Source organism: Ranitomeya imitator, chromosome 1, assembly GCF_032444005.1.
Source record: "Ranitomeya imitator isolate aRanImi1 chromosome 1, aRanImi1.pri, whole genome shotgun sequence".
Classification (NCBI taxonomy): domain Eukaryota; kingdom Metazoa; phylum Chordata; class Amphibia; order Anura; family Dendrobatidae; genus Ranitomeya; species Ranitomeya imitator.
The window spans coordinates 630,541,580-630,567,804 of NC_091282.1; the positions used below are offsets into that span (position 1 = coordinate 630,541,580).

A 26,225-nucleotide genomic window follows, 5' to 3' on the forward strand; every position below is an offset into this window, starting at 1 on the left:
ACTGTTATGGACCTGGTGGTTAGGAGCACCCGGCACGACCTGATAGTTAAACTCACACAGGACAAGCTCTGGGATGTGGGAGCTCTGCTGACCGCAAGCCCTAATCCTATCACAACAACTAGAAATAGCCATGGAGCGTTCCTGACTCTCCCTAGACGCCTCTTCACAGCCTAAGAGCTAGCTAGCCCTAGAGATAGAAAATAAAGCCTACCTTGCCTCAGAGAAATTCCCCAAAGGAAAAGGCAGCCCCCCACATATATTGACTGTGAGTAAAGATGAAAGTCACAAACGCAGAAATGAAACAGGTTTCAGCAAAGGGAGGCCAGACTTACTAAACAGACAGAGGATAGGAAAGGTATCTTTGTGGTCAGCACAAAAACTACAAAAGACCATGCAGAGTGTGCAAAAAGACCTCCGCACCGACTCACGGTGCGGAGGTGCCACTCTGCATCCCAGAGCTTCCAGCTAGCAAGACAAAATCATGATAACCAGCTGGACAAGGAAACAATGAACAAATAATAACTATCAGGAACTTAGCTTCTGCTGGAGAAGACAGGTCACCAGAAAGATCCAAAAGCGAACTGAACCAATGCAGGAACATTGACAGCTGGCATGGAGTAACGATCTGAGTGAGTTAAATAGAGCAGCCAACCAAAGGATAAACCACGTCACCTGTGTAAGGAACCTCAGAAGCAGCAGCTTCACTCACAGCCACCAGAGGGAGTCCATGGACAGAACTCGCCGAAGTACCATTCACGACCACAGGAGGGAGTTCAACAACAGAATTCACAACAGTACCCCCCCTTGAGGAGGGGTCACCAAACCCTCACCAGAGCCCCCAGGCCGATCAGGATGAGCCAAATGAGAGTTTGACAACAGAATTCACAACAGTATCCACCAGACTTCTGCTCAACACAACTGATGGTCCCAACCCCATTTATAAGGCAAGAAATCCCACTTATTAAACCTGACAGGGCACACCTGTGAAGTGAAAACGATTCCCGGTGACTACCTCTTGAAGTTCATCAAGAGAATGCCAAGAGTGTGCAAAGCAGTCATCAAAGCAAAAGGTGGCTACTTTGAAGAACCTAGAATATAAGACATATTTTCAGTTGTTTCACACTTTTTGATAAGTATATAATTCCACATGTGTTAATTCATAGTTTTGATGCCGTCAGTGTGAATTTACAATTTTCATAGTCATGAAAATACAGAAAAATCTTGAAATAAGAAGGTGTGTCCAAACTTTTGGTTTGTACTGTATGTGTCGGCAGTATAGCTAGGCGGGGATACAGGGACAGCTAGCTGGTGTGGGACTGTTGAGAGGGAGTCAATCATCTCACTACTCACAGGCTCGTTCCCCGCCAAATGTCCCATCTTCCCGCTTAGACACCTATTTATGTCAGACCCGCCCCCCATCAATCAGGTGTCCTGAACTGCTCCGGTCCAAAATGAATTCCTGCTGAAGCACCGGTGACAGTCCCGACAGTTCCGGCCCAGACACTCAAGAGAGACCGCAAGTTTGGCTCTCCTTCCTACAGCTGGTACCATCAGGGAAGGTAGAGGTGGGTGCAGGTCGAGCAGAACGGAGTCAATGACTGATAGTACACAGGACAAAGGGAACATAACCAAAAAAGGATTCTGTCTCAATATATATGCCGCAACTAGTTGTATTCGTGCTTCAAAGTAAAGCCGAACCTGATGAACCGGACCTATGAGCTCCTGTCTTGTCTGAAGACGGATCTGGTACCTTGGATGGGGGGATAGCAAGGACTCCCAAACTACAAGTGAGAGAAGCACAAACTCCACAGCACAACACTCTTCTCCTGTATGACTCCTGTTTAGACGAGAGGTTCAGGGCAAAGAGAACTCAGTTCTGGTCTACAACAGCTGGCCCTGTGTTCCCTGAACATGCCACACTCTAAAGCTAATGTCTTAGAGAACAAAAAGATTGACCATCCAAAATCAGACATGTCTTAACATCATCTATAAATGGGACAGCCAAGAGACTCCATACAGATTAGACTATCGGCCAAACCCATCTATGTTGGTAGGTTTGGGTTATGTTAGTCTAATGTTCATGGGGCCCTAACTCTAAAGGGAATCTGTCGCCAGGTTTTTACTATCCCATCTGAGAACAGCATGATGTAGGTGCTGCTTAGTGTAGTTTTGATATAATCGCTGTTTTATTTGCTGCTGATCTGTCAGTTCTCTGAATGGTGACCTCTGTATAACTCTGCCCAAACCACTGATTGGTATCTTGTACATGGGCAGAAAGCTACCAATCAGTGGTGGGTCCAGGATATACAGAGCTCCTCAATATAGAGGACTTCGTGGCAGCAAATCTGTTGTCAGAACTACAGCTTTTTTTTTTTTAGCCACAACGGATGTCTGATCAGGCTGCTTGACCCATGTTTTCCTGGAATTATTGAAAAGTGAAGAAAAAGCAGAAAAATATCCGGCGGATGGGTTGGGGGTCTGACCTGTGATAACACATACCGTGTGATTGCAATTTAGTCATTACACAACTTCATCACCCATTAGATTGGACCTCGTAGGACAATCAAGTCAGAATCCAAGTAAGTTAACTTTTCTGTTACTCTACATGCGTGATATGTACAATAAAAAATACAATGATTGTGGGGTGGCTTTTTAAAAGTTGAGTAGATCCCTTCTTTTGACTAGTAGGATAATATAGGGACAAGCCCTTGTTTGGGCTCCTACCACACACAGGTTATTACATCTTATTGTTCTCTGTTACCTGCCATTAATGGTCTATTTTATAGAAGATTGGACCCTGGGCAGCAAGGAAAGTAGTAACCTAGTGTACGCCTGCAGCAGTGAAAACATTAATTAGGTTTATGCTCACACGGTGCTTTTCCATAGCGTGAAAAATGCAGAATGTTGCCAATATACAGTGGGGCAAAAAAGTATTTAGTCAGTCAGCAATAGTGCAAGTTCCACCACTTAAAAAGATGAGAGGTGTCTGTAATTTACATCATAGGTAGACCTCAACTATGGGAGACAAACTGAGAAAAAAAAATCCAGAAAATCACATTGTCTGTTTTTTTAACATTTTATTTGCATATTATGGTGGAAAATAAGTATTTGGTCAGAAACAAAATTTCATCTCAATACTTTGTAATATATCCTTTGTTGGCAATGACAGAGGTCAAACGTTTTCTGTAAGTCTTCACAAGGTTGCCACACACTGTTGTTGGTATGTTGGCCCATTCCTCCATGCAGATCTCCTCTAGAGCAGTGATGTTTTTGGCTTTTCGCTTGGCAACACGGACTTTCAACTCCCTCCAAAGGTTTTCTATAGGGTTGAGATCTGGAGACTGGCTAGGCCACTCCAGGACCTTGAAATGCTTCTTACGAAGCCACTCCTTCGTTGCCCTGGCGGTGTGCTTTGGATCATTGTCATGTTGAAAGACCCAGCCACGTTTCATCTTCAATGCCCTTGCTGATGGAAGGAGGTTTGCACTCAAAATCTCACGATACATGGTCCCATTCATTCTTTCATGTACCCGGATCAGTCGTCCTGGCCCCTTTGCAGAGAAACAGCCCCAAAGCATGATGTTTCCACCACCATGCTTTACAGTAGGTATGGTGTTTGATGGATGCAACTCAGTATTCTTTTTCCTCCAAACACGACAAGTTGTGTTTCTACCAAACAGTTCCAGTTTGGTTTCATCAGACCATAGGACATTCTCCCAAAACTCCTCTGGATCATCCAAATGCTCTCTAGCAAACTTCAGACAGGCCCGGACATGTACTGGCTTAAGCAGTGGGACACGTCTGGCACTGCAGGATCTGAGTCCATGGTGGCGTAGTGTGTTACTTATGGTAGGCCTTGTTACATTGGTCCCAGCTCTCTGCAGTTCATTCACTAGGTCCCCCCGCGTGGTTCTGGGATTTTTGCTCACCGTTCTTGTGATCATTCTGACCCCATGGGGTGGGATTTTGCGTGGAGCCCCAGATCGAGGGAGATTATCAGTGGCCTTGTATGTCTTCCATTTTCTAATTATTGCTCCCACTGTTGATTTCTTCACTCCAAGCTGGTTGGCTATTGCAGATTCAGTCTTCCCAGCCTGGTGCAGGGCTACAATTTTGTTTCTGGTGTCCTTTGACAGCTCTTTGGTCTTCACCATAGTGGAGTTTGGAGTCAGACTGTTTGAGGGTGTGCACAGGTGTCTTTTTATACTGATAACAAGTTTAAACAGGTGCCATTACTACAGGTAATGAGTGGAGGAAAGAGGAGACTCTTAAAGAAGAAGTTACAGGTCTGTGAGAGCCAGAAATCTTGATTGTTTGTTTCTGACCAAATACTTATTTTCCACCATAAAATGCAAAAAAAAATGATAAAAAAACAGACAATGTGATTTTCTGGATTTTTTTTTCTCAGTTTGTCTCCCATAGTTGAGGTCTACCTATGATGTAAATTACAGACGCCTCTCATCTTTTTAAGTGGTGGAACTTGCACTATTGCTGACTGACTAAATACTTTTTTGCCCCACTGTAAATTCTGCAAACATTACATGTGTTTTTAAAGCATTTTTGATGATTTTTTATGCTTTTGATTAAATGGGTAAAAAAAACAGCAAAAACTCGGAAAGAATTGACACAGTGCAGGTTAAAATTTAGAAAAAAGGCAAGGAAAAAAAATGCACCAAATTAGATTTTTGGAAACGTTGTTGTTACTGTAATGCTGTATTTTTTCCTGTACAAAAAAAGCACGGGAAAAAAAGCAGCAAAAATGCTGTAAGTGAATAAGCCCTGAGTTCAAAGGTTTTCTAGGTGTATAACGGAGGTGTCCAGGACCATGTACATGTCAGAGCAGTGCCTAGAGTTCAGCTCTAGTTCAGCTCTAGGCACTGCTCTCACATGTACATTGTCCTGACCACCTTCTTTATATGCTTAGAAAACCTAAGGACTCAGGGCTGGTTCACTTACAGCATTTTTGCTGCTTTTTTCCGTGCTTTACAAATTCAATTTCGCCAGCTTTGCTTAATTTTACCTAAAAATTTAATTTGCGGCCAATAAATTTGCTGAAAATCGCAGGACTGCATAGCCTCTAACTGACTAGAAAATCTGTGTATAACACCATGAGGTCTTCTAGGACATTAATGAACCTTTTTTGAGTTTTGTAACGCAAACACAGCCTTTTACTGTCCAAGTGACCTCAACTTATCTGTCTGTGGAAAAATGGATGGTAACCAGTGGTCAAGAACGTTGTCATCCACATGGCGTGTACTGGTCTAATACTGGACTATTGAAAAATGAAGTGTGCAAAGAAAAATGTACAACATGTACACTTTGTAAGGTAGAAAGAAAAAGACAACAAAGTAGCATATACATGTATATATGTATGTGTGTGTGTATGTGTGTATATACATATATATATATATATATATATATACTGTATATATATATATTAGATGGTGGCCCGATTCTAACGCATCAGGTATTCTAGAATATGTATGTAGTTTATTTATGAAGATTTAAGACTAATGCAATGAATACACAGGATTTTCCGGGTAAAATATACACATTATCAGTGAAGTGGCGCGACCAATCAGCGCAGCAGGGTTTAAATCCCGAGCCAATATCTTTGATTGGTCGTGGCCGGCCGGCCACGACCAATCAGCGAAGCGTGGTTTAAATCCTGCGCCAATTTGCGGCCGGACTGCACCTGTCGCTGATTGGTCGCACCCGGCCACAACCAATCAGTGAAGCGGTGTTTAAATCCCGCGCCAATATCGCTGATTGGTCGCCCCCAGCCGGACATGACCAATCAGTGCAGTAGGGTTTAAATCCTGAGCCAATATCGCTGATTGGTCGTGGCCGGCCAGGCATGACCAATCAGCGAAGCGTATTTCAAATCCCAGGCCAATTCGCAGCCGGACTGCGCCTGTCGCTGATTGGTTGCAGGCAGCTGGCGAGACCAATCAGCGACGCGGGATTTCCGTTACAGACAAACAGACAGAATTAGGCGATTATATAGTAGATACATTAGAATCGGGCCACCATCTACTATTCATATAAACATTGGTGCTTACATTTATGTTTTAACCTATTGGACATACTGCCATTGTTTTTCTCCTGTCTTTATTTTAAAGGGACTCTGTCACCTGAATTTGGCGGGACTGGTTTTGGGTCATATGGGCGGAGTTTTCGGGTGTTTGATTCACTCTTTCCTTACCCGCTGGCTGCATGCTGGCTGCAATATTGGATTGAAGTTCATTCTCTGTCCTCCATAGTACACGCCTGCGCAAAGCAATCTTGCCTTGTGCAGGCGTGTACTATAGAGGACAGAGAATGAACTTCAATCCAATATTGCAGCCAGCATGCAGCCAGCGGGTAAGGAAAGGGTGAATCAAACACCCGAAAACTCCGCCCATATGACCCAAAACCAGTCCTGCCAAATTCAGGTGACAGGTTCCCTTTAAGAGTCAAAACTTTATTAGTCATCTATCGGTGTATGACAGCTCATTTTCTACAGGATGACTTATAGTTTTCAAAGACACCATTTATTTTACCATATGATAAACTTAAAAGCGGGGAATATTTTTATTCTCTCCCTCACAGACTGTCCTCCATGTTATTTTCTCACTCACAGACTGTCCTCCATGTTTTTCTCTCCCTCACAGCCTGTCCTCCATGATATTCTCTCCTTCACAGACTGTCCTCCATGTTATTTTCTCCTTCACAGACTGTCCTTCATGTTATTCTCTCCCTCACAGCCTGTCCTCCATGTTATTCTCTCCCTCACAGACTGTCCTCCATGTTATTTTCTCCCTCACACACTGTCCTCCATGTTATTCTCTCCCTCACAGACTGTCCTCCATGTTATTCTCTCCCTCACACACTGTCCTCCATGTTATTCTCGCCCTCGCAGACTGTCCATGTTATTCTCGCCCTCACAGACTGTCCTCCATGTTATTCTCTCCCTCACAGACTGTCCTCCATGTTATTCTCTCAATCACAAACTGTCCTCCATGTTATTCTCTCCGTCACAGACTGTCCTCCATGTTATTCTCTCCCTCACAGACTGCCCTCCATGTTATTCTCTCCTTCACAGACTGTCCTCCATGTTATTCTCTCCCTCACACACTGTCCTCCATGTTATTCTTGCCCTCACAGACTGTTCATGTTATTCTCGCACTCACAGACTGTTCTCCATGTTATTCTCTCCCTCAGACTGTCCTCCATTTTATTCTCTCGCTCACACACTGTCCTCCATGTTATTTTCTCCCTCACATACTGTCCTCCATGTTATTTTCTCCCTCACAGACTGTCCTCCATGTTATTCTCTCCCTCACACACTGTCCTCCATGTTAGGGCTTGTTTTCACTTGCGAGGAACACGTCCGTGTCTCGCATGTGGAAACGAAGCTCTGGTGCCGGCACTCCGGAGCGGAGTGTGTGGCTCCATGTGTTGCTATGCAGCCGCACGCTCCGCTCCACAGCGCCAGCGCCAGAGCTTTGTTTCCACATGCGAGACACGGACGTGTTCCTCGCAAGTGAAAACAAGCCCTTATTCTCTCCCTCACATACTGTCCTCCATGTTATTCTCTCCCTCACAGACTGTCCTCCATGTTATTCTCTCCCTCACAGACTGTCCTCCATGTTATTCTCTCCCTCAGACACTGTCCTCCATGTTATTCTCTCCCTCACAGACTATCCTCCATGTTATTCTTTCCCTCACAGACTGTTCTCCATGTTATTCTCTCTCTCACAGACTGTCCTCCATGTTATTCTCTCCCTCAAACACTTTCCTCCATGTTATTCTTTCCCTCACAGACTGTTCTCCATGTTATTCTCTTCCTCACAGACTGTCCTCCATGTTATTATCTCCCTCACAGACTGTCCTCCATGTTATTCTTTCCCTTAGACTATCCGCCATGTTATTCTCTCCCTCACAGACTGTCCTCCATGTTATTCTCTCCTTCACAGACTGTTCTCCATGTTATTCTCTCCTTCACAGACTGTTCTCCATGTTATTCTCTCCTTCACAGACTGTCCTCCATGTTATTCTCTCCCTCACAAACTGTCGTCCATGTTATTCTCCCCTCACAGACTGTCCTCCATGTTATTCTCTCCCTCACAGACTGTCCTCCATGTTATTTTCCAAATCAACTACTAAACAAACTAACTTTGTCCTGTTCCCTCCTTCCAAATATAATCTGCATGTGAATCTGCACCCTACTATTCATCTGTCTCCACACCCTCCATGCACATGATAACTGCACTTGATACTTGACTATTGCACTTAAACACATGGGCTGATGCCCGGATCATGCAGCTTTATATGAAAATCCCTATTATAATTGCCAGACCTGAAATAACAAGCACTTTTCACCTATTGTGTTCCCCCATTTCCTTGTAGAATGTAAGCTTGCGAGCAGGGACCTCACCCCTAATGTCACTGTTTAAATTGTCTTAACTTGTACTGAATTTATTGTCTGTACATGTCCGCGCTTAATTGTAAAGTGCTGCGGAATTTGTTGGCGCTATATAAATAAAAATTATTATAATTATTATTATTCTCTCCCTCACAGACTGTCCATGTTATTCTCGCCCTCACAGACTGGCCTCCATGTTATTCTCTCCCTCACAGACTGTCCTCCATGTTATTTTCTCCCTCACAGACTGTCTTCCATGTTATTCTCTCCCTCACAGACTGTCCTCCATGTTATTCTCTCCCTCACAGACTGTCCTCCATGTTATTCTCTCCCTCATAGACTGTCCTCCATGTTATTCTCTCCCTCACAGACTGTCCTCCATGTTATTCTCTCCCTCACACACTGTCCTCCATGTTATTCTCTCCCTCACAGACTGTCCTCCATGTTATTCTCTCCCTCACACACTGTCCTCCATGTTATTCTCGCCCTCGCAGACTGTCCATGTTATTCTCACCCTCACAGACTGTCCTCCATGTTATTCTCTCCCTCACAGACTGTCCTCCATGTTATTTTCTCCCTCACACACTGTCCTCCATGTTATTCTCTCCCTCACAGACTGTCCTCCATGTTATTCTCTCCCTCACACACTGTCCTCCATGTTATTCTCGCCCTCGCAGACTGTCCATGTTATTCTCGCCCTTACAGACTGTCCTCCATGTTATTCTCTCCCTCACAGACTGTCCTCCATGTTATTCTCTGAATCACAAACTGTCCTCCATGTTATTCTCTCCGTCACAGACTGTCCTCCATGTTATTCTCTCCCTCACAGACTGCCCTCCATGTTATTCTCTCCTTCACAGACTGTCCTCCATGTTATTCTCTCCCTCACACACTGTCCTCCATGTTATTCTTGCCCTCACAGACTGTTCATGTTATTCTCGCCCTCACAGACTGTTCTCCATGTTATTCTCTCCCTCAGACTGTCCTCCATTTTATTCTCTCGCTCACACACTGTCCTCCATGATATTTTCTCCCTCACATACTGTCCTCCATGTTATTTTCTCCCTCACAGACTGTCCTCCATGTTATTCTCTCCCTCACACACTGTCCTCCATGTTAGGGCTTGTTTTCACTTGCGAGGAACACGTCCGTGTCTCGCATGTGGAAACGAGGCTCTGTTGCCGGCACTCCGGAGCGGAGTGTGTGGTTCCATGTGTTGCTATGCAGCCGCACGCTCCGCTCCACAGCGCCAGCGCCAGAGCTTTGTTTCCACATGCGAGACACGGACGTGTTCCTCGCAAGTGAAAACAAGCCCTTATTCTCTCCCTCACAGACTGTCCTCCATGTTATTCTCTCCCTCACAGACTGTCCTCCATGTTATTCTCTCCCTCACAGACTGTCCTCCATGTTATTCTCTCCCTCAGACACTGTCCTCCATGTTATTCTCTCCCTCACAGACTATCCTCCATGTTATTCTTTCCCTCACAGACTGTTCTCCATGTTATTCTCTCTCTCACAGACTGTCCTCCATGTTATTCTCTCCCTCAGACACTGTCCTCCATGTTATTCTTTCCCTCACAGACTGTTCTCCATGTTATTCTCTTCCTCACAGACTGTCCTCCATGTTATTATCTCCCTCACAGACTGTCCTCCATGTTATTCTTTCCCTTAGACTGTCCGCCATGTTATTCTCTCCCTCACAGACTGTCCTCCATGTTATTCTCTCCTTCACAGACTGTTCTCCATGTTATTCTCTCCTTCACAGACTGTTCTCCATGTTATTCTCTTCTTCACAGACTGTCCTCCATGTTATTCTCTCCCTCACAAACTGTTGTCTATGTTATTCTCCCCTCACAGACTGTCCTCCATGTTATTCTCTCCCTCACAGACTGTCCTCCATGTTATTTTCCAAATCAACTACTAAATAAACTAACTTTGTCCTGTTCCCTCCTTCCAAATATAATCTGCATGTGAATCTGCACCCTACTATTCATCTGTCTCCACACCCTCCATGCACATGATAACTGCACTTGATACTTGACTATTGCACTTAAACACACGGGCTGATGCACGGATCATGCAGCTTTATATGAAAATCCCTATTATAATTGCCAGACCTGAAATAACAAGCACTTTTCACCTATTGTGTTCCCCCATTTCCTTGTAGAATGTAAGCTTGCGAGCAGGGACCTCACCCCTAATGTCACTGTTTAAATTGTCTTAACTTGTACTGAATTTATTGCCTGTACATGTCCGCGCTTAATTGTAAAGTGCTGCGGAATTTGTTGGCGCTATATAAATAAAAATTATTATAATTATTATTATTCTCTCCCTCACAGACTGTCCATGTTATTCTCGCCCTCACAGACTGGCCTCCATGTTATTCTCTCCCTCACAGACTGTCCTCCATGTTATTCTCTCCCTCACAGACTGTCTTCCATGTTATTCTCTCCCTCACAGACTGTCCTCCATGTTATTCTCTCCCTCACAGACTGTCCTCCATGTTATTCTCTCCCTCATAGACTGTCCTCCATGTTATTCTCTCCCTCACAGACTGTCCTCCATGTTATTCTCTCCCTCACACACTGTCCTCCATGTTATTCTCTCCCTCACACACTGTCCTCCATGTTATTCTCTCCCTCACAGACAGTCCTCCATGTTATTCTCTCCCTCAGACACTGTCCTCCATGTTATTCTCTCCATCAGAATGTCCTCCATGTTGTTCTCTCCCTCATAGCCTGTCCTCCATGTTATTCTCTTTCCATCACAGACTGTCCTCCATGTTATTCTCTCCCTCACACACTGTCCTCCATGTTATTATCTCCCTCACAGACTGTCCTCCATGTTATTCTTTCCCTTAGACTGTCCTCCATGTTATTCTCTTTCCATCACAGACTGTCCTCCATGTTATTCTCTCCCTCACAGACTGTCCTCCAAGTTATTCTCTCCCTCAAACACTGTCCTCCATGTTATTATCTCCCTCACAGACTGTCCTCCATGTTATTCTTTCCCTTAGACTGTCCTCCATGTTATTCTCTCCCTCACAGACTGTTCTCCATGTTATTCTCTCCCTCACAGACTGTCCTCCATGTTATTCTCTCCCTCATAGACTGTCCTTCACGTTATTCTCATTCTAGTATATGTGCATACATATTAGTCCATATATAAATAGCAAGAACACATTCCCATACAATTAGAACAAAGACCTCCCAAGAATAAAGACAGGTCAAATGATTGTATAGTTCAAACAGTATACAAAATTTCTTAGATTAACGATAAAACACTTTTGCAATATAACATATCATAAAAAATAGCAAAAAAATGCCTCCGATCATAAACACAGGTCACGTGTCACCCATATATAAAAGATATGCCAAAAATTGGCTCCATATAGTCTATATCCACAAAGATGGTAAAGGGCAAATGAATGAGCATATCTAAGAGGGAGTTTCACCCATATACATAGTTCCAGATGTACATACCTATGCATGTATCAAGGACAAGATAAGGGCTGCATTTAATAGTATAAGGGACTGAACCCTAAGAATACTAGAATCCTAACAGGAATCACCCGATCAATAGTCCTAACCAAACTGCAGGCAATGAAAGCATGAAAAGAGCTCAATGCATATTTACCCAAGGACGGCACGAGACCTGAACCAGCCCCTACGAGCGTTTCGATGATTCTTCTTCCAGGGGCGTGGTACCTGTGTTTATGATCGGAGGCATTTTTTTGCTATTTTTTATGATATGTTATATTGCAAAAGTGTTTTATCGTTAATCTAAGAAATTTTGTATACTGTTTGAACTATACATTCATTTGGCCTGTCTTTATTCTTGGGAGGTCTTTGTTCTCATTCTAGTATATGTATGTAGTTTATTTATGAACGCTGATTGGTCGCGCCTGGCCAGCCTCGACCAATCAGCGATGCGGGATTTTGGTTACAGACAAACAGACACTTAGACAATTATATATATATAGATACTGTATACAGTATATATATATGCCAATCCAAGTAATAATAATAATAATAATGCATATGTCCCAATTGTTGGAATAATGTGTGTACTTGTAAGCAACAGACTAATGATATTACATGATCCTCGGAGAATTAAGATGCAGACAAGAAAAAAAAAAGAAAAACAAGATAACGATCACAAGATACAAAAAGCATGCTATTATTGAAGCAAAAATCAATTAAGAAATCTGCAATTATTCTGCAACATACCAGAAAGAAGAAAATGAGAGAATGAATAAAAAATGCAAAGTACTATACCATATAAAGCACTGAGATGCACATGCATCTAAATTCATTGTAATGGATCGATCGGATAAAAGATAATGTGTCTTGCTAAAAACCCAGATAGAGAGTAGCAGCCAGATAAAAATTAGGTACAGTATGACAAAAGTATATACCTGAGCAAACAGCAGTATCCCCTGTATGCGCCCACCCCGATGCGTGTTTTGGTGTACCTTCATCAAGTACCCCACGTTTTTTGCATCTTATGATCGTTATCTCGGTTTTCTTTTTTCTTTGTCTACTTTGTGAAGTAGACATATGTGTTTAATTTTCAGGAATGTGAGGATTTTTCTTGTGTTTTTATTTATTTATTTATTTTTAAAAAAAGGCTTACCTGTCTGACAATGCAGGAAGAACACTTTCAATGACACGCAAGCCTTAGTTTCAGGATTTGTCTTCAGTAGCAAAATTATGAAAAAGGGGTATTAAACTTCCCTCCTTGTTTGCAGTGTGAAGAATAAAAAAATTCTGTTATTAAAGGCGGTGTCCGGACTTAGGGTCAAAGTCTGCAGTCACTATATGTAACTTCCAATTTGTGAATCCTCACATCGCACGCACTGCACGCTTTGTGAGGATTGTCCGGAGCCAAAACAATCCAACTAGATGTGTCTGGCTTAGGTCAGTACAGTTGCATTGAATGAGGTTGCATACGTGTAGTCAGCATTTGACCAGTGACCACATGTATGCAAATCACATACTTGCAGTCACGTGCCTGCCTTTCCCTGTCATAGAGTAAGTGTAGACTTGAGCCCTAGGGCCAGACAGTCTCTTTACGGTGCTGTTACAGCAGGATATCACTGACCAATCAGTAATTCAAAGATTCAAGTAATAGAGAGGGGCTGGAACTGCATAATTGAATGGGAATGGTATTTTCAGCGCTGCAGTAGTACATCATAAACAGATTTAAGGTACCGTCACACTGAACGATATCGCTAGCGATCCGTGACGTTGCAGCGTCCTGGCTAGCGATATCGTTCAGTTTGACACACAGCAGCGATCAGAATCCTGCTGTGATGTCGTTAGTCGCTGCAGAAAGTCCAGAACTTTATTTCGTCGCTGGACTCCCTGCAGACATCACTGAATCGGCGTGTGTGACGCCGATTCAGCGATGTCTTCGCTGGTAACCAGGGTAAACATCGTCACCGCTGTGCTTTCCGGCCACTGTGCTTACACAGGGCAGAGAAGCAGAGCGCCGAGGGACAGACAGCGGAAGGTAAGTATGTAGTGTTTGTTTTTTTTAACTTTTACGCTGGTAACCAGGGTAAACATCGGGTTACTAAGCGCGGCCCTGCGCTTAGTAACCCAATGTTTACCCTGGTTACCGGCATAGTTGGTCATAGTTGGTCGCTGGAGAGCTGTCTGTGTGACAGCTCTCCAGCGACCAAACAGCGACGCTGCAGCAATCCGGATCGTTGTCGGTATCGCTGCAGCATCGCTTAGTGTGACGGTACCTTTAGGCATTTTTCTATCCCTATGTGGAATGAGTGTTGCCCTCTGACCTCTTATCCCTAGAAGTTTAAAATGGCGCTCCTTGTTCAGCCCCCAATTTTTATACTCCATGATAATCTTCCCCAATTGGCTGCACTAGACCGTGTGATGCAATAACTGCAGGTCATTATGGGGATGCCAGCACCGCCACTCTTGATGCTTTCAGTCCACATTGAGTCTTCAGAAGTCTGTAAAATGGTGCCAGGCATTTTTTTTCAGCAAGCCTCACAAATCAAATCACAAACTTTTTGAGTGCAAGGGGACTTGTGAATTTAAGGAAATTTGACTCAAAATCGATTGATCCATTCAACTCTAGCAGTGACTAGTATTTATTGGTAGTAACATACAAACATCAACAAGAATGACATCCTGTTGTCTCTGTATAGGATGAAGATCCAAGTTCTACTGTTTGTGGTCATCACCGGATGTTGTGCCCTAGAGAGTAAGTCAGTCACAATATCTATGTATTATTTATGTATTATCTATCTATTATCTATCAACTATCTTTTATCTATCTATATTTTCTATCTATCTATCATCTATCTCTCTAATATTTATCTATTATATATTATCTTTCTACCTATCACCTATCTATTATCTATCTATCTATCTATCTATCTATCTATCTATCATCTATCTGTCTTTAATCTATTTATCTATTATTTATCTACTATCTACCTATTATCTATTTTTCTATCTATCATCTATCTATTATCTCTCTTTTATCTATCTATCTTTTATCGATTTATCAATTATCAATGTATCTATTATCTACCTATTATATATTTATCTATTATCTATTTATCATCTATCCATCTATTATCTACCTATTATCTATTTATCTATTATCTATCTATTAACAATCTATTATCTATCTATTATCTATCATCTATATCCAGGGCCGGACTCAACTATGACACTAGTACAGTTGAATGCAATGATGGAGGAGAGAGTGTCACCTGACGCTCCCTCTCCCATCATTCCCCGCTCTGCCTCTGACACTGCGGGTGCGCGCGCACTCACTGTGTCCCAGGCAGAGCAGCGGCAGCCGCCGAGACAGGAGCAGGGAGCACCGCAGGCACGAGGGGAGGTGAGGAGTATTTTTTTTTTACCGGACTGTGGGACCATTCTCGGGGGGGGGGGGTGGGGGCAGAGGGGGAGGAGAGATGTGGGCTGTGCTGTATACTTCTATGTGGGCTCTGCTATATACTACCCTGTGGGCTCTGCTGTATGCTACTATGTGGGTAGTGCTGTATACTACTATGTAGGTAGTGCTGTATACTACTATGTGGGCTCTACTGTATACTACTATGTGGGCTCTGCTATATACTACTATGTGGGCTCTGCTATATACTACGTGGGCTCTGCTGTATACTACTATGTGGGCTCTGCTGTATACTACTATGTGGGCTCTGCTGTATACTACTATGTGGGCTCTGCTATATACTACTATGTGGGCTCTGCTATATACTACGTGGGCTCTGCTGTATACTACTATGTGGGCTCTGCTGTATACTACTATGTGGGCTCTGCTGTATACTACTATGTGGACTCTGCTGTATACTACTATGTGGGCTCTGTGTATACTACTATGTGGGCTCTGCTGTATACTACTATGTGGGCTCTGCTGTATACTACTATGTGGGCTCTGTGTATACTACTATGTGGGCTCTGCTGTATACTACTATGTGGGCTCTGCTATATACTACTATGTGGGCTCTGCTGTATATTACTATGTGGGCTCTGCTGTATACTATTATATGGGCTGTGCTGTATACTACTGTGTGGGCTCTGCTGTATACTATGTGGGCTGTGCTGTATACTACTATGTGGGCTGTGCTATATACTACTATGTGGGCAGTGCTGCATGCTACTGTGTGGGCTGTGCTGTATACTACTGTGTGGGCTGTGCTGTATACTACTGTGTGGGCTGTGCTGTATACTACTGTGTGGGCTGTGCTGTATACTACTGTGTGGGCTCTGCTGTATACTACTGTGTGGGCTCTGCTGTATACTACTATGTGAGCTGTGCTGTATACTACTGTGTGGGCTGTGCTGTATACTGCTGTGTGGGCTGTTCTGTATACTGCTACGTGGGCTGTGCTGTATACTGCTACGTGGGCTGTGCTGCATACTGCTACGTGGGCTGTGTTATCTGCTATGCGGGTTGTGCTATATACTATGGGGGCTGCATTATATTCTATGGTGGCTACATTATATATTATGGGGAGGTGGGCTGTATTATATTCTATGGGGTGGCTGCATTATACTCTGGGGTGGCTGCATTATACTCTGTAGGGTGGTGGCTGCATTATACTATATGTGGGCTGCATTATACTGTATCGAGGACTATGGGGAATGCGTTATACTATATGAAGAACTATGGGGTGCATTATACTATGGGAAGTGAATTGTACTACATGGATGACTATGGCGGTGCAGTATACTATATGGAGCACTATGAGGAGTGTATTATGCTATATGGAGGACTGAGCAGTGTATTTTAATATATGGAGGACTATAGGGAGTGTACTATACTATATGGAGGACTGTGGTGCACATTATAATATATGGAGTGTATTTTACTAAACACGTGACATGCTGCATATTCAGATGTTTTTGCTTGAACAAAAATCCTTGTTCTCAGCAAGACATCACCGTGTAAACTGTAGATGTGCTGCTGATAACATGATACTGTATATGGTGATCTGTTAGTGATCGTTCTGTCCCATCATTATTCCTCAGCTGGTGGAAAGAGGCCGGGAAACAAGCGTTGAACAACTTCAGTATTGTTGATCAAACTCATTTAGCGGCCTGAACTCAGCGCTTGTAAATACAACCGAAATGCTTTTGTGTGATGTGCAATATGTTAGCATTTGGGGCCCCATTCAGTCTCTCGATGTACAAAACTGATAGACACATACCCCAAGCAACTTGCAGCTGTAATCGCAGGAAAAGGTGGAGCAATTAAGTTAAAGGTATTAAGTTAAAGGGGCCGAATAATATTGCACGCCCCACTTTTCAGTTTTTGAATTTCTACAAAAATTTAAAATAACCAATAAATTTAGTTCAATTTCACAATAGTGTTCCACTTGTTCTTGATTCTTCACCAAAAATTTACATTTGGTATCTTTATATATGAAGCATGATATGTGGGAAAAGGTTGAAAAGTTCCAGGGAGCCGAATACTTTTGCAAGGCACTGTATCTATCATCTATCTGTTATCTATTATCTATCTATCTATTGTCTCCCTAGTATCTTTTATCTATTTATCTATGATCTACCTATTGTCTACCATAATGTAACATCTGAAACAACGGATACTAGAAGCCTGTGCTACATTTCTTCTGCGGTGTTGCTATCAGTGTGTCAAGAGTGGGAGAAGAGGGTTGCATTGATAATCCAACACAATGGGCAGCACTTTGAACACATTTTATAAGTGGTCATAGGTTTGTAAATAACTCATGAAATAATAAAGTTACGTTAAAACCAAGCACACCATTATTTTTCTTGTGAAATTCTCAATAAGTTTGATGTGTCACATGACCCTCTTCCTATTGGAAAAATAAATGTTGGATCCAAAATGGCTGACTTAAAAATAGCCGCCATGGTCACCACCCATCTTGAAAAGTTTCCCCCCTCCCATATACTAATGGGCCACAAACTGGAAGTTGATATCACCAACCATTCCCATTTTATTTAGGTATATCCATATAAATGGCCCACCCTGTATATTCATCTATCTGTTATCTATCTATCTATCATATATCTATCTATTATCTGCCTATTACCGTATACACTCGAGTATAAGCCGAGATTTTCAGCCCAAATTTTTGGGCTGAAAGTGCCCCTCTCGGCTTATACTCGAGTCAAGGTGGGTGGCAGGGTCGGCGGGTGAGGGGGTGAGGGCGCTGAGGTATACTTACCTAGTCCCAGCGATCCTCGCGCTGTCCCTGCCGTCCCACGGGCTTCTGTGCTGCAGTGTCTTCCCCTCTTCAGCAGTCACGTGGGACCGCTCATTAAAAAAATGAATAGGCGGCTCCACCTCCCATAGGGGCGGAGCCGTCTATTCATTCCTCTAATCAGCGGTGCCGGTGACCGCTGATAGAGAAAGAAGCTGCGGCACCGAAGACCAGGCAGAGGGACAGCGCGAGGATCGCCAGGACTAGGTAAGTATAGCATATTCACCTGTCCGCGTTCCAGCCGCCGGGCGTCGCTCCATCTTCCCGGCCGGCGCCTCCATCTTCCCGGCGTCTGCGCTCTGACTGTTCAGGTCAGAGGGCGCAATGACGCATATAGTGTGCGCGGCGCCCTCTGCCTGATCAGTCAGAGCAGAGACGCCGGGAAGATGGAGGCGCCGGAACGAGACGCTGGGAGCTGCAATCAAGGGAGGTGAGTATGTGTTTTTTTTTTTTTATTGCAGCAGCAGCAGCGGCGGCAGAGATTTATGTGGAGCATCTATGGGGCACAATGAACGGTGCAGAGCACCGTATATGGGCACAGCTATGGGGCACAATGAACGGTGCAGAGCACCGTATATGGGCACAGCTATGGGGCACAATGAACGGTGCAGAGCACCGTATATGGGGCACAGCTATAGGGAACAATGAACGGTGCAGAGCACTGTATATGGGGCACAGCTATGGGGCACAATGAACGGTGCAGAGCACCGTATATGGGCACAGCTATGGGGCACAATGAACGGTGCAGAGCACCGTATATGGGCACAGCTATGGGGCACAATGAACGGTGCAGAGCACCGTATATGGGCACAGCTATGGGGCACAATGAACGGTGCAGAGCACTATATGGGGCACAGCTATAGGGAACAATGAACGGTGCAGAGCACTGTATATGGGGCACAGCTATGGGGCACAATGAATGGTGCAGAGCACTATATGGGGCACAGCTATGGGGAAATATGAACGGTGCAGAGCACTATATGGCACAGCTATGGGGAAATAATGATCTATTTTTATTTTTGAAATTCACCGGTAAATACTGCATTTCCACCCTAGGCTTATACTCGAGTCAATAAGTTTTCCCAGTTTTTTGTGGCAAAATTAGGGGGGTCGGCTTATTCTCGGGTCGGCTTATACTCGAGTATATACGGTATCTATTTTTCTATTATCTATCATCTATCTATTATCTATTTATCTATTAACTATCTATTATATATCTATTATCTATATTTGTTATCTATCTATTATCCATCTATCTATTATCTATCTATCTATTATCTAGAAAAAAAAAATGAAACAGCACCGTATAGATGAATTCAGGGTGCAGGGTCCTCCAAACAAATATCCATTTGTATAAATAATAAAAAAAGAAAAAAAGAGGCAACACTCTAATGAATGATGAAAAAAGTGGAACTAATTAGCCCTTATGGTGTGGCAACGTTTTGGCTGTCACCAGCCTTTCTCAAGCATTTCTCAAGTGGCTTGAGAAAGGCTAGTCACAGCCAAAATGTTGCCACACTATATGGGCTAATAAAGCCCATCATTTTCTCATCATTTATTGGAGTGTTGCCTTTTTTCTTATATTCTTTTTTATCTATCTATCTGTATTTTATCTATTTACCTGTTATTTACCTATCTATCTTTTAGCTATCAATTATCTATTTGTTATCTATCTATTATCTATCTACTATCTATCATCTATTCTCTATCATCTATAATCTATATATCTATTATTATATATCTATTATCTGTCTCTTATCTATCTATTATCTATTAACCATCTATTATTTGTCATCTATTATCTATCATCTATTATGTATCTAGTCGCAGCCGGGCGTCACAACAGTCCGTATCCGAGACCGGTTGCTGAAGGCGACTGCACCACCGTGTCACGCTGAGGGGTGCCATGCGTTCGCTGCTCTTGGCTCTGTGTTACACTGCCGCTTGCAAACAAACACTGACACACCCAAACCCTTTACAGCAGGGTCTGGAGGGAGCGAACCGCCGCACTACCATCCTGTAGTTAGCTCCAAAAATAAAAGTCTATGCTGGGTTTACTTAAATCTGCCTTGGGCAAGTTGCTTGACATAGACGACACTTTATTTTATTCTACATTACAACCATAGCTATACCTGTGCAGTGGTATATGGCTGTTACACTCCTTTGGGAATTTATCTACAGGTTTAGTGATGATTTTGACTTCATGGCTATTTTCCAGAAACAAGCAGCAGTGGATATTGCTTAGTGACAATTTCACACTGCCGTTGTAGCGCCCGTACATTGTAGGGCCCAGCTCGTGCTTCTGGAGTTATGCACCCGTAAGTTAGACAGACTCTCATCGCTTCAGAAACGCCAAACATGTGGACACTATATATAGTTAAGCTATACTGTGGGGTTCAGTAGGGAGGGTGGCATTTGATTTGGATGCTCAGAATTTGCTGAATTCATTTTGAGAAGGAAGGAGCCATTTTGCTTTTCCAGAGCCTTTGTGCTTCCACTAACCTAGAAGCCCCCTATTTTTCCGCTGACAGATGATAGCCTGAGTGGGGATTTTTTTGGTGGATTGAATTGAAGCTTTTATTGGGAACATTTTACATGTCGTTTGGGATCACATTTATCCTGCACTCTACGCTGAGCATTTACATTGGGGTTTAGATCTAAATCTCTGAGTGATGTGATTCAGATAAAACCCCAGAGTTACTCTGGACTCCATTTGGCCTCTGTTCAGAGGTGCTCTTTTTCTCAGAAATTCACAAAACTGGCTGACTAGCCTAAAAAGACGTACACCGCTGGATCACAGGTCAGATGGCGTCCACAGTGCCTCCATCTGCCTCATTATAAGGAATCTTCCTCCTGGGGTTCCTTCTGAAGCATGTATTTCAGAGATTTACATGGAAACCCTGGTGCAAGTGTGGGGCCCCTGGGGGTTCAGTCACCACAGAGGTACTGCACCTCAGTCAGAGGTGTGGTACTCCGCTCTCAGGTAAGGAGGGGGGCACTACTCAGAACCCAGACACTCGCATCCAACACCAGAACTCTCAGGCGCAGGGAGGGACTGGGTAGAGGGTTTGGGTGGAGAGAGTAGAGTTGTTATGGAAACAAGAGGGAGGAGTTATTAAGGGAGTGAGACAGTTGGAGCTGGGGACTTGAGTAGTGAGGAGCTCGTCCCAACACCAGAGGACAGAGAGAACTTCAAGAGAGTGAGAGAGGAAGAAGGGGTCCTAGGGGCACAGGTAGTGAGGAATCCACTTGTGGGGCCCGTATCCATGCCGACTGTAGTTGGGTGGAGGGACCAGGTTGCACTGGGAGAACTGGCCTCCAGACTAGTGGAGAACTACTAGACTCAGCTAGCCAGCCAGAGGCTATGATATCTGTACATGCCACAGCCACAACCACACACACTCGCTGAATAGGCAGCCACATAGGATCAAGGGGACCAGAAGGACGGCGCCCGACAAGATCCGAGGCTGCTGGCTTGGGACACTGTGTGTGATGGCGCAAGGTAGGAGAGGCAGGAGTCAGAGCAGTGAGACAGCCAGAAAAGGAACATAAGAAGGGGGTTCTGGCAAAGTGTACCCCAAATTACCAGACAGCTATTTGAACCACCGACCCGGAGGAAACAGCAACCTGGCTGGGGATTAAGAACTGTGAGTAAAAATGTGGAAGCTGCACCCTGCATTATTACTGCGTTATCTGCCCTGCACTACAATGACCATCACCATCATATTTAACACCATAACTGCCCTGGGGCCTAGCTCTACCCATGGAGAGCTATACCAACTCTGATGCATCAACAACTGCCCCAGTGGACCTGAACCGCAGCATCGGCCATCCATTGCCGAATACCACGGGTGGCGTCACAAACAATCCCCCACAAACTTTATTTCCCCTTTAATTTTCAATTAGCCTTTTATTGGATGCCTTGGGCCACGGACCGGGTCACTGCTGCTATGACCACCCCTTTAATAACCGTCGGACCCGGCCCGAGTACCCCACAGCCCTAGCGGGCGCTCCATAAGTGCCAAGCGCAGAGAGCAGGATAAATGTGCAACTTGCCTTACTGTGCTCTTTGGGAGGCAAAATGAATAAAACAGCAAGTGAATAATAGGTTTATTTATTTTTTACGCCATTCTTCATGTGGTATAAGTGATTAGATGACTTTACTCTTCAGGTCGGTGCGATTACTGCGATACCAGATTTATATCAGGTTTTTATGTTTGGCAGCTGTCACACACTAAAAGATGTTTTTTATTGCAAAAAATAGTTTTTGCATCACTATATTTTGAGAGCTATGCATTTTTTCGTATTTTGGCCGATAGAGTCAAGTGAGGTCTTGTTTTTTGCGGGACAAGTTGACATTTTTATTGGTACCATTTTCAGGCACATGACATTTTTTGATTGCTTTCTATTCCAATTTTTGGAAGGCAGAATGAACAAAAAACAGCAATTCAGGATTTTTTTTATTTTTAAATTCCGTTCCGCGTGTAGTAAAATTGATAAGGCAGCTTTATTCGTCGGGTCAGTATGATTACAGGGATACCTCACATTTTTTAATGTTTTGCTGCTTTTACACAATAAAAACTTTTATAGTACTAATAATTAGTTTTGCATCGCTTTATTCTGAGATCTATAACTTTTATTTTTCCGCTGATGGAGTTGTATCACAGCTTGGTTTTTGTGGGGCAAGATGACATTTTCAGAGATTTTTATTTACATTAGTCTTTTTGATCTTGTTTTATTCCACTTTATGTTCGGCGGTATGACGCTAAAGCATTTTTTTTCCCAGTTTTTTTTTTTCTTTTACGGTGTTCACAAAAGAGGTCAACTGATGGGACAGTTTTATAGGTTGGGTGATTCCAGATGCGGCAATACCAAATATGTATACTTTGTTTTTTGTTTTGTTTTTTCTGAAAAATACAGTATATACTGTATATTCTTTTATTATTTTGTGATTCTTTAAAATATATATATTTTTACATTTTGTTTTCATTTTGTCCCTCTGTGGGAGTTTCACTTTTTGTAAGTCTGATTTCTTATAAAGCATAGCAAAGCAGGAGCATTGATTTGCTTTACAAACTGTCAGCGCTGCACTGACAAACAAACTTGCTTCACCATGATCTGAGCATGGTGTAGCAAGTTTGCTAGCTCTGGGGACCCGCATGTCATCATTACGACATTTGGTCAGCATGGCAACAATCGATCATGGGATGCGCCGATTGGAGGGCAGAGGGGGCTCCCTCCCTCTGCATGCCTACTAAATTTTGCGATTGATATCGATCGAAGCATTTAGCTGGTTAAAGTGCCAAGATGGCACTGAGTGTCGGGTGTCAGTTGTTAGAATCAGCTGACATTCATTTAGCTGACAGCCTCCTGTGGCAGGATTTCACCATGATGTATATATACTGCATCGGTTGGGAAAGGGTTAAAAGGCCAATTGCATCAAGGCTATTACGAATCATGGAGACACAGAGCTTTTTGTCACGCATTGTTGTTTTTTCTTTTAGATTTGCATGGAGCATCGTTCGTGTTTTCTACATCCAGTGCAACAGCAAGAGTGGTTTTGAAGCCAAACATCATAGAACCATTGAGGGAAATTACCGCGTGCGTGCAGTCCTATACGGACAACATTCAGACAGACTCCTTCTTAAGAATGGATGGAGAAAAGTCCATGACACAGTTCCATCTCTACCAACATGGAGAGTATTACAACATTGTCATAGGCGGAGTTTTTCTATCCATTAAAACCAGTAAAGAGAGCATGGAGTGGAGACTTATCTGTGCATCCTGGGAATCCAGCACAGGGGTCATCCATTTAGTTGTCAATGGGAAACTCTTCCCAAGGAAAGTTTTAAGACCAGGTTATATCATAGATTCAAATGTTACTGTGGTCCTTGGGCAGAACCTAAACTTTTACAAAGGAGCACCCTCTTATGTGGGTGAAATTAGAAACGTCAATGTGTGGGATCGCGCACTCCACCCCAGCGAGATGCAGTCAATGTACTATGATAATTGTTATTACTGTAGTGGAAGTGTCATTAGCTGGGAGTCTGTGGACTACGAGCTTTATGGAGATGTCATCTTGTATAAACCATCCTTAAAACCTTAATGTATATTCACTGATGAGAACAATTACATTATATCTAGTATAAGCCAAAGTCTTTGTAAATGCTATTTTGTTGGGCTATCTTTGGGAACGACACTTATGTAGAAAACAGCGCACCTCTGACCAGGGAATAATATCTGAAATTGTAGAGATGCTATTTCGTAGGGTAACCACTGGGAACAACACTTACATAGAAAATGGTGGACCTCTGACCATGGAATAATTTTGAAATTCTACAGATCTTATTTTAGGGCAACCTCTGTGAATGACACTTGTAAAAAAAAAAAGTGGACCCTTACCAAAGGGACATTTCCGAAATTGTAGATCTGCTTTTTTGTAGGGTCACCTGTGGAAATGACACATAAAAAATAGTGGACATCTGACTGGAAACATTTCTGAAATTGTAGAGATGCTTTTATATTAGAGTAACCTCTGGGACCAACATTTAAGTATAAAAATGTAATTTTCTGACCAGGGGTACTTTCTGTAATTGAAGAGATGCATTTCTGTAGAGTAAGCTCTGGGAATGTCACTCAACAAGGGAAAAGGTGACCTCTGTCCATGCAGAATTGTTTTTTCGTTACTGTAGGTGCGCTATGATTTCTGTTCCTATATAATCATGATAAACTATCTTATAATGTAGATGTATAGTCATATAATACACAGCTGATTAATGAAATATACATGACTGACATTTCAGACGTGTCCTTTATGTCTATAAATTGTATTGTATTTCTTGGGACTTCCTAAAAATAAAAAAAAACCATAAGACCGCCTGTCAACTTATTTACTAGTATCAGTAAACCTGAAGATAAGAAATGCGGCTTAAACAGCCTCAGCCAGCTCACCGACAGACCTGTGAAGCACGGGAATCTCCGTCCTGATCCAGACGTGAAACAACAGCATGCATGAAGAAAGTAGGTGTAGATTCCAGCTTCTTAAAACTTGAAAAGCTTTATTAGTACATCCAAAATGTAAAATATAGCAAGTCCTTACTTATAGACAGAGAATATAGACTACGCGTTTCGATCTAACCGATCTTACTCATGTCTAATCACTTATGTGCGGGTGATACTATTAAAGTACTATGTGACCTATCCTGATAGGATTTTAGGTCAGATACATGCTACATGCTGATAGTGGCCATCCAGCCCATACAATAAAATCCATCCCGGTAGGTGAATTTACAAGAATAAAGAGAAACTGTAGTAAAACAGAGGAGAGAGAAAATGAATATGAGAATTTGGAGGCACGATTAAATAAAGGCAAACACCCGAATTGGTGCCTGAAAAGAGCCCGTAACATAGTGGAAAAAAAGATAGAGAAAAACTTCTAATATCTGGTAATAAAACGGAGGCAGGTCAAAAAAATCAAAAAAATGAACAGAAAAAAACATATGTATGTCTACAATACAGTGCCCATTTTAGGGAAATTAAATCTATTATACATAAACGTTTACCTACTTTGGAACAGGATGACATACTGTCTAATATACTTAACCCCTTTCTGCCATTGGACGTACTATTCTGTCCATGTGGGGTGGGCCTTAATTCTCACGGACGGAAGAGTACGTCCAGCGCGATCGGCTGTGCTCACGGGGGGAGCGTGGCCGATCGCGGCCAGGTGTGAGCTGCCTATCGCAGATGACATCCGGCACTATGTGCCAGGAGCGGTCACGGACTGCTCCCGGCACATTAACCCCCGGCACACTGCGATCAAACATGATCGCGGTGTGCCGGCGGTATAGGGAAGCATCGCGCAGGGAGGGGGCTCCCTGCGGGCTTCCCTGAGACCCCCGCAGCAACGCGATAAGGGTCTCCTTACCTCTCTCCCTGCAGCAGACCCGGATCCAAAATGGCCGCAGAATCCGGGTCCTGCAGGGAGGGAGGTGGCTTGACAGAGCCTGCTCAGAGCAGGCACTTGGTAACCCTGCACTGCTGTAAGTCAGATCGCTGATCTGACAG

At 43.3% G+C, this 26,225-nt stretch overlaps 1 protein-coding gene across 1 annotated transcript; it reads left to right on the plus strand.

The window, feature by feature from the left end:
• Nucleotides 1-2,475: 2,475 nt before the first annotated feature.
• Nucleotides 2,476-25,033, plus strand: LOC138637996 (C-reactive protein-like). The gene is made up of 3 exons (XM_069726942.1): nucleotides 2,476-2,579; nucleotides 14,583-14,638; nucleotides 23,663-25,033. Exons 2-3 carry the CDS (start codon nucleotides 14,584-14,586, stop codon nucleotides 24,262-24,264), a joined length of 657 nt encoding a protein of 218 aa, XP_069583043.1. The 5' UTR covers nucleotides 2,476-2,579; nucleotide 14,583; the 3' UTR covers nucleotides 24,265-25,033.
• The last annotated feature ends 1,192 nt before the right edge of the window (nucleotides 25,034-26,225 follow it).

Coding starts and splice junctions, on each gene's coding strand:
- LOC138637996 (XM_069726942.1), top strand. CDS start 14,584: ATGAAGATCCAAGTTCTACTGTTTGTGGTCATCACCGGATGTTGTGCC. Junction 14,639..23,662: donor CGGATGTTGTGCCCTAGAGA/GTAAGTCAGTCA, acceptor TTTTTCTTTTAG/ATTTGCATGGAGCATCGTTC.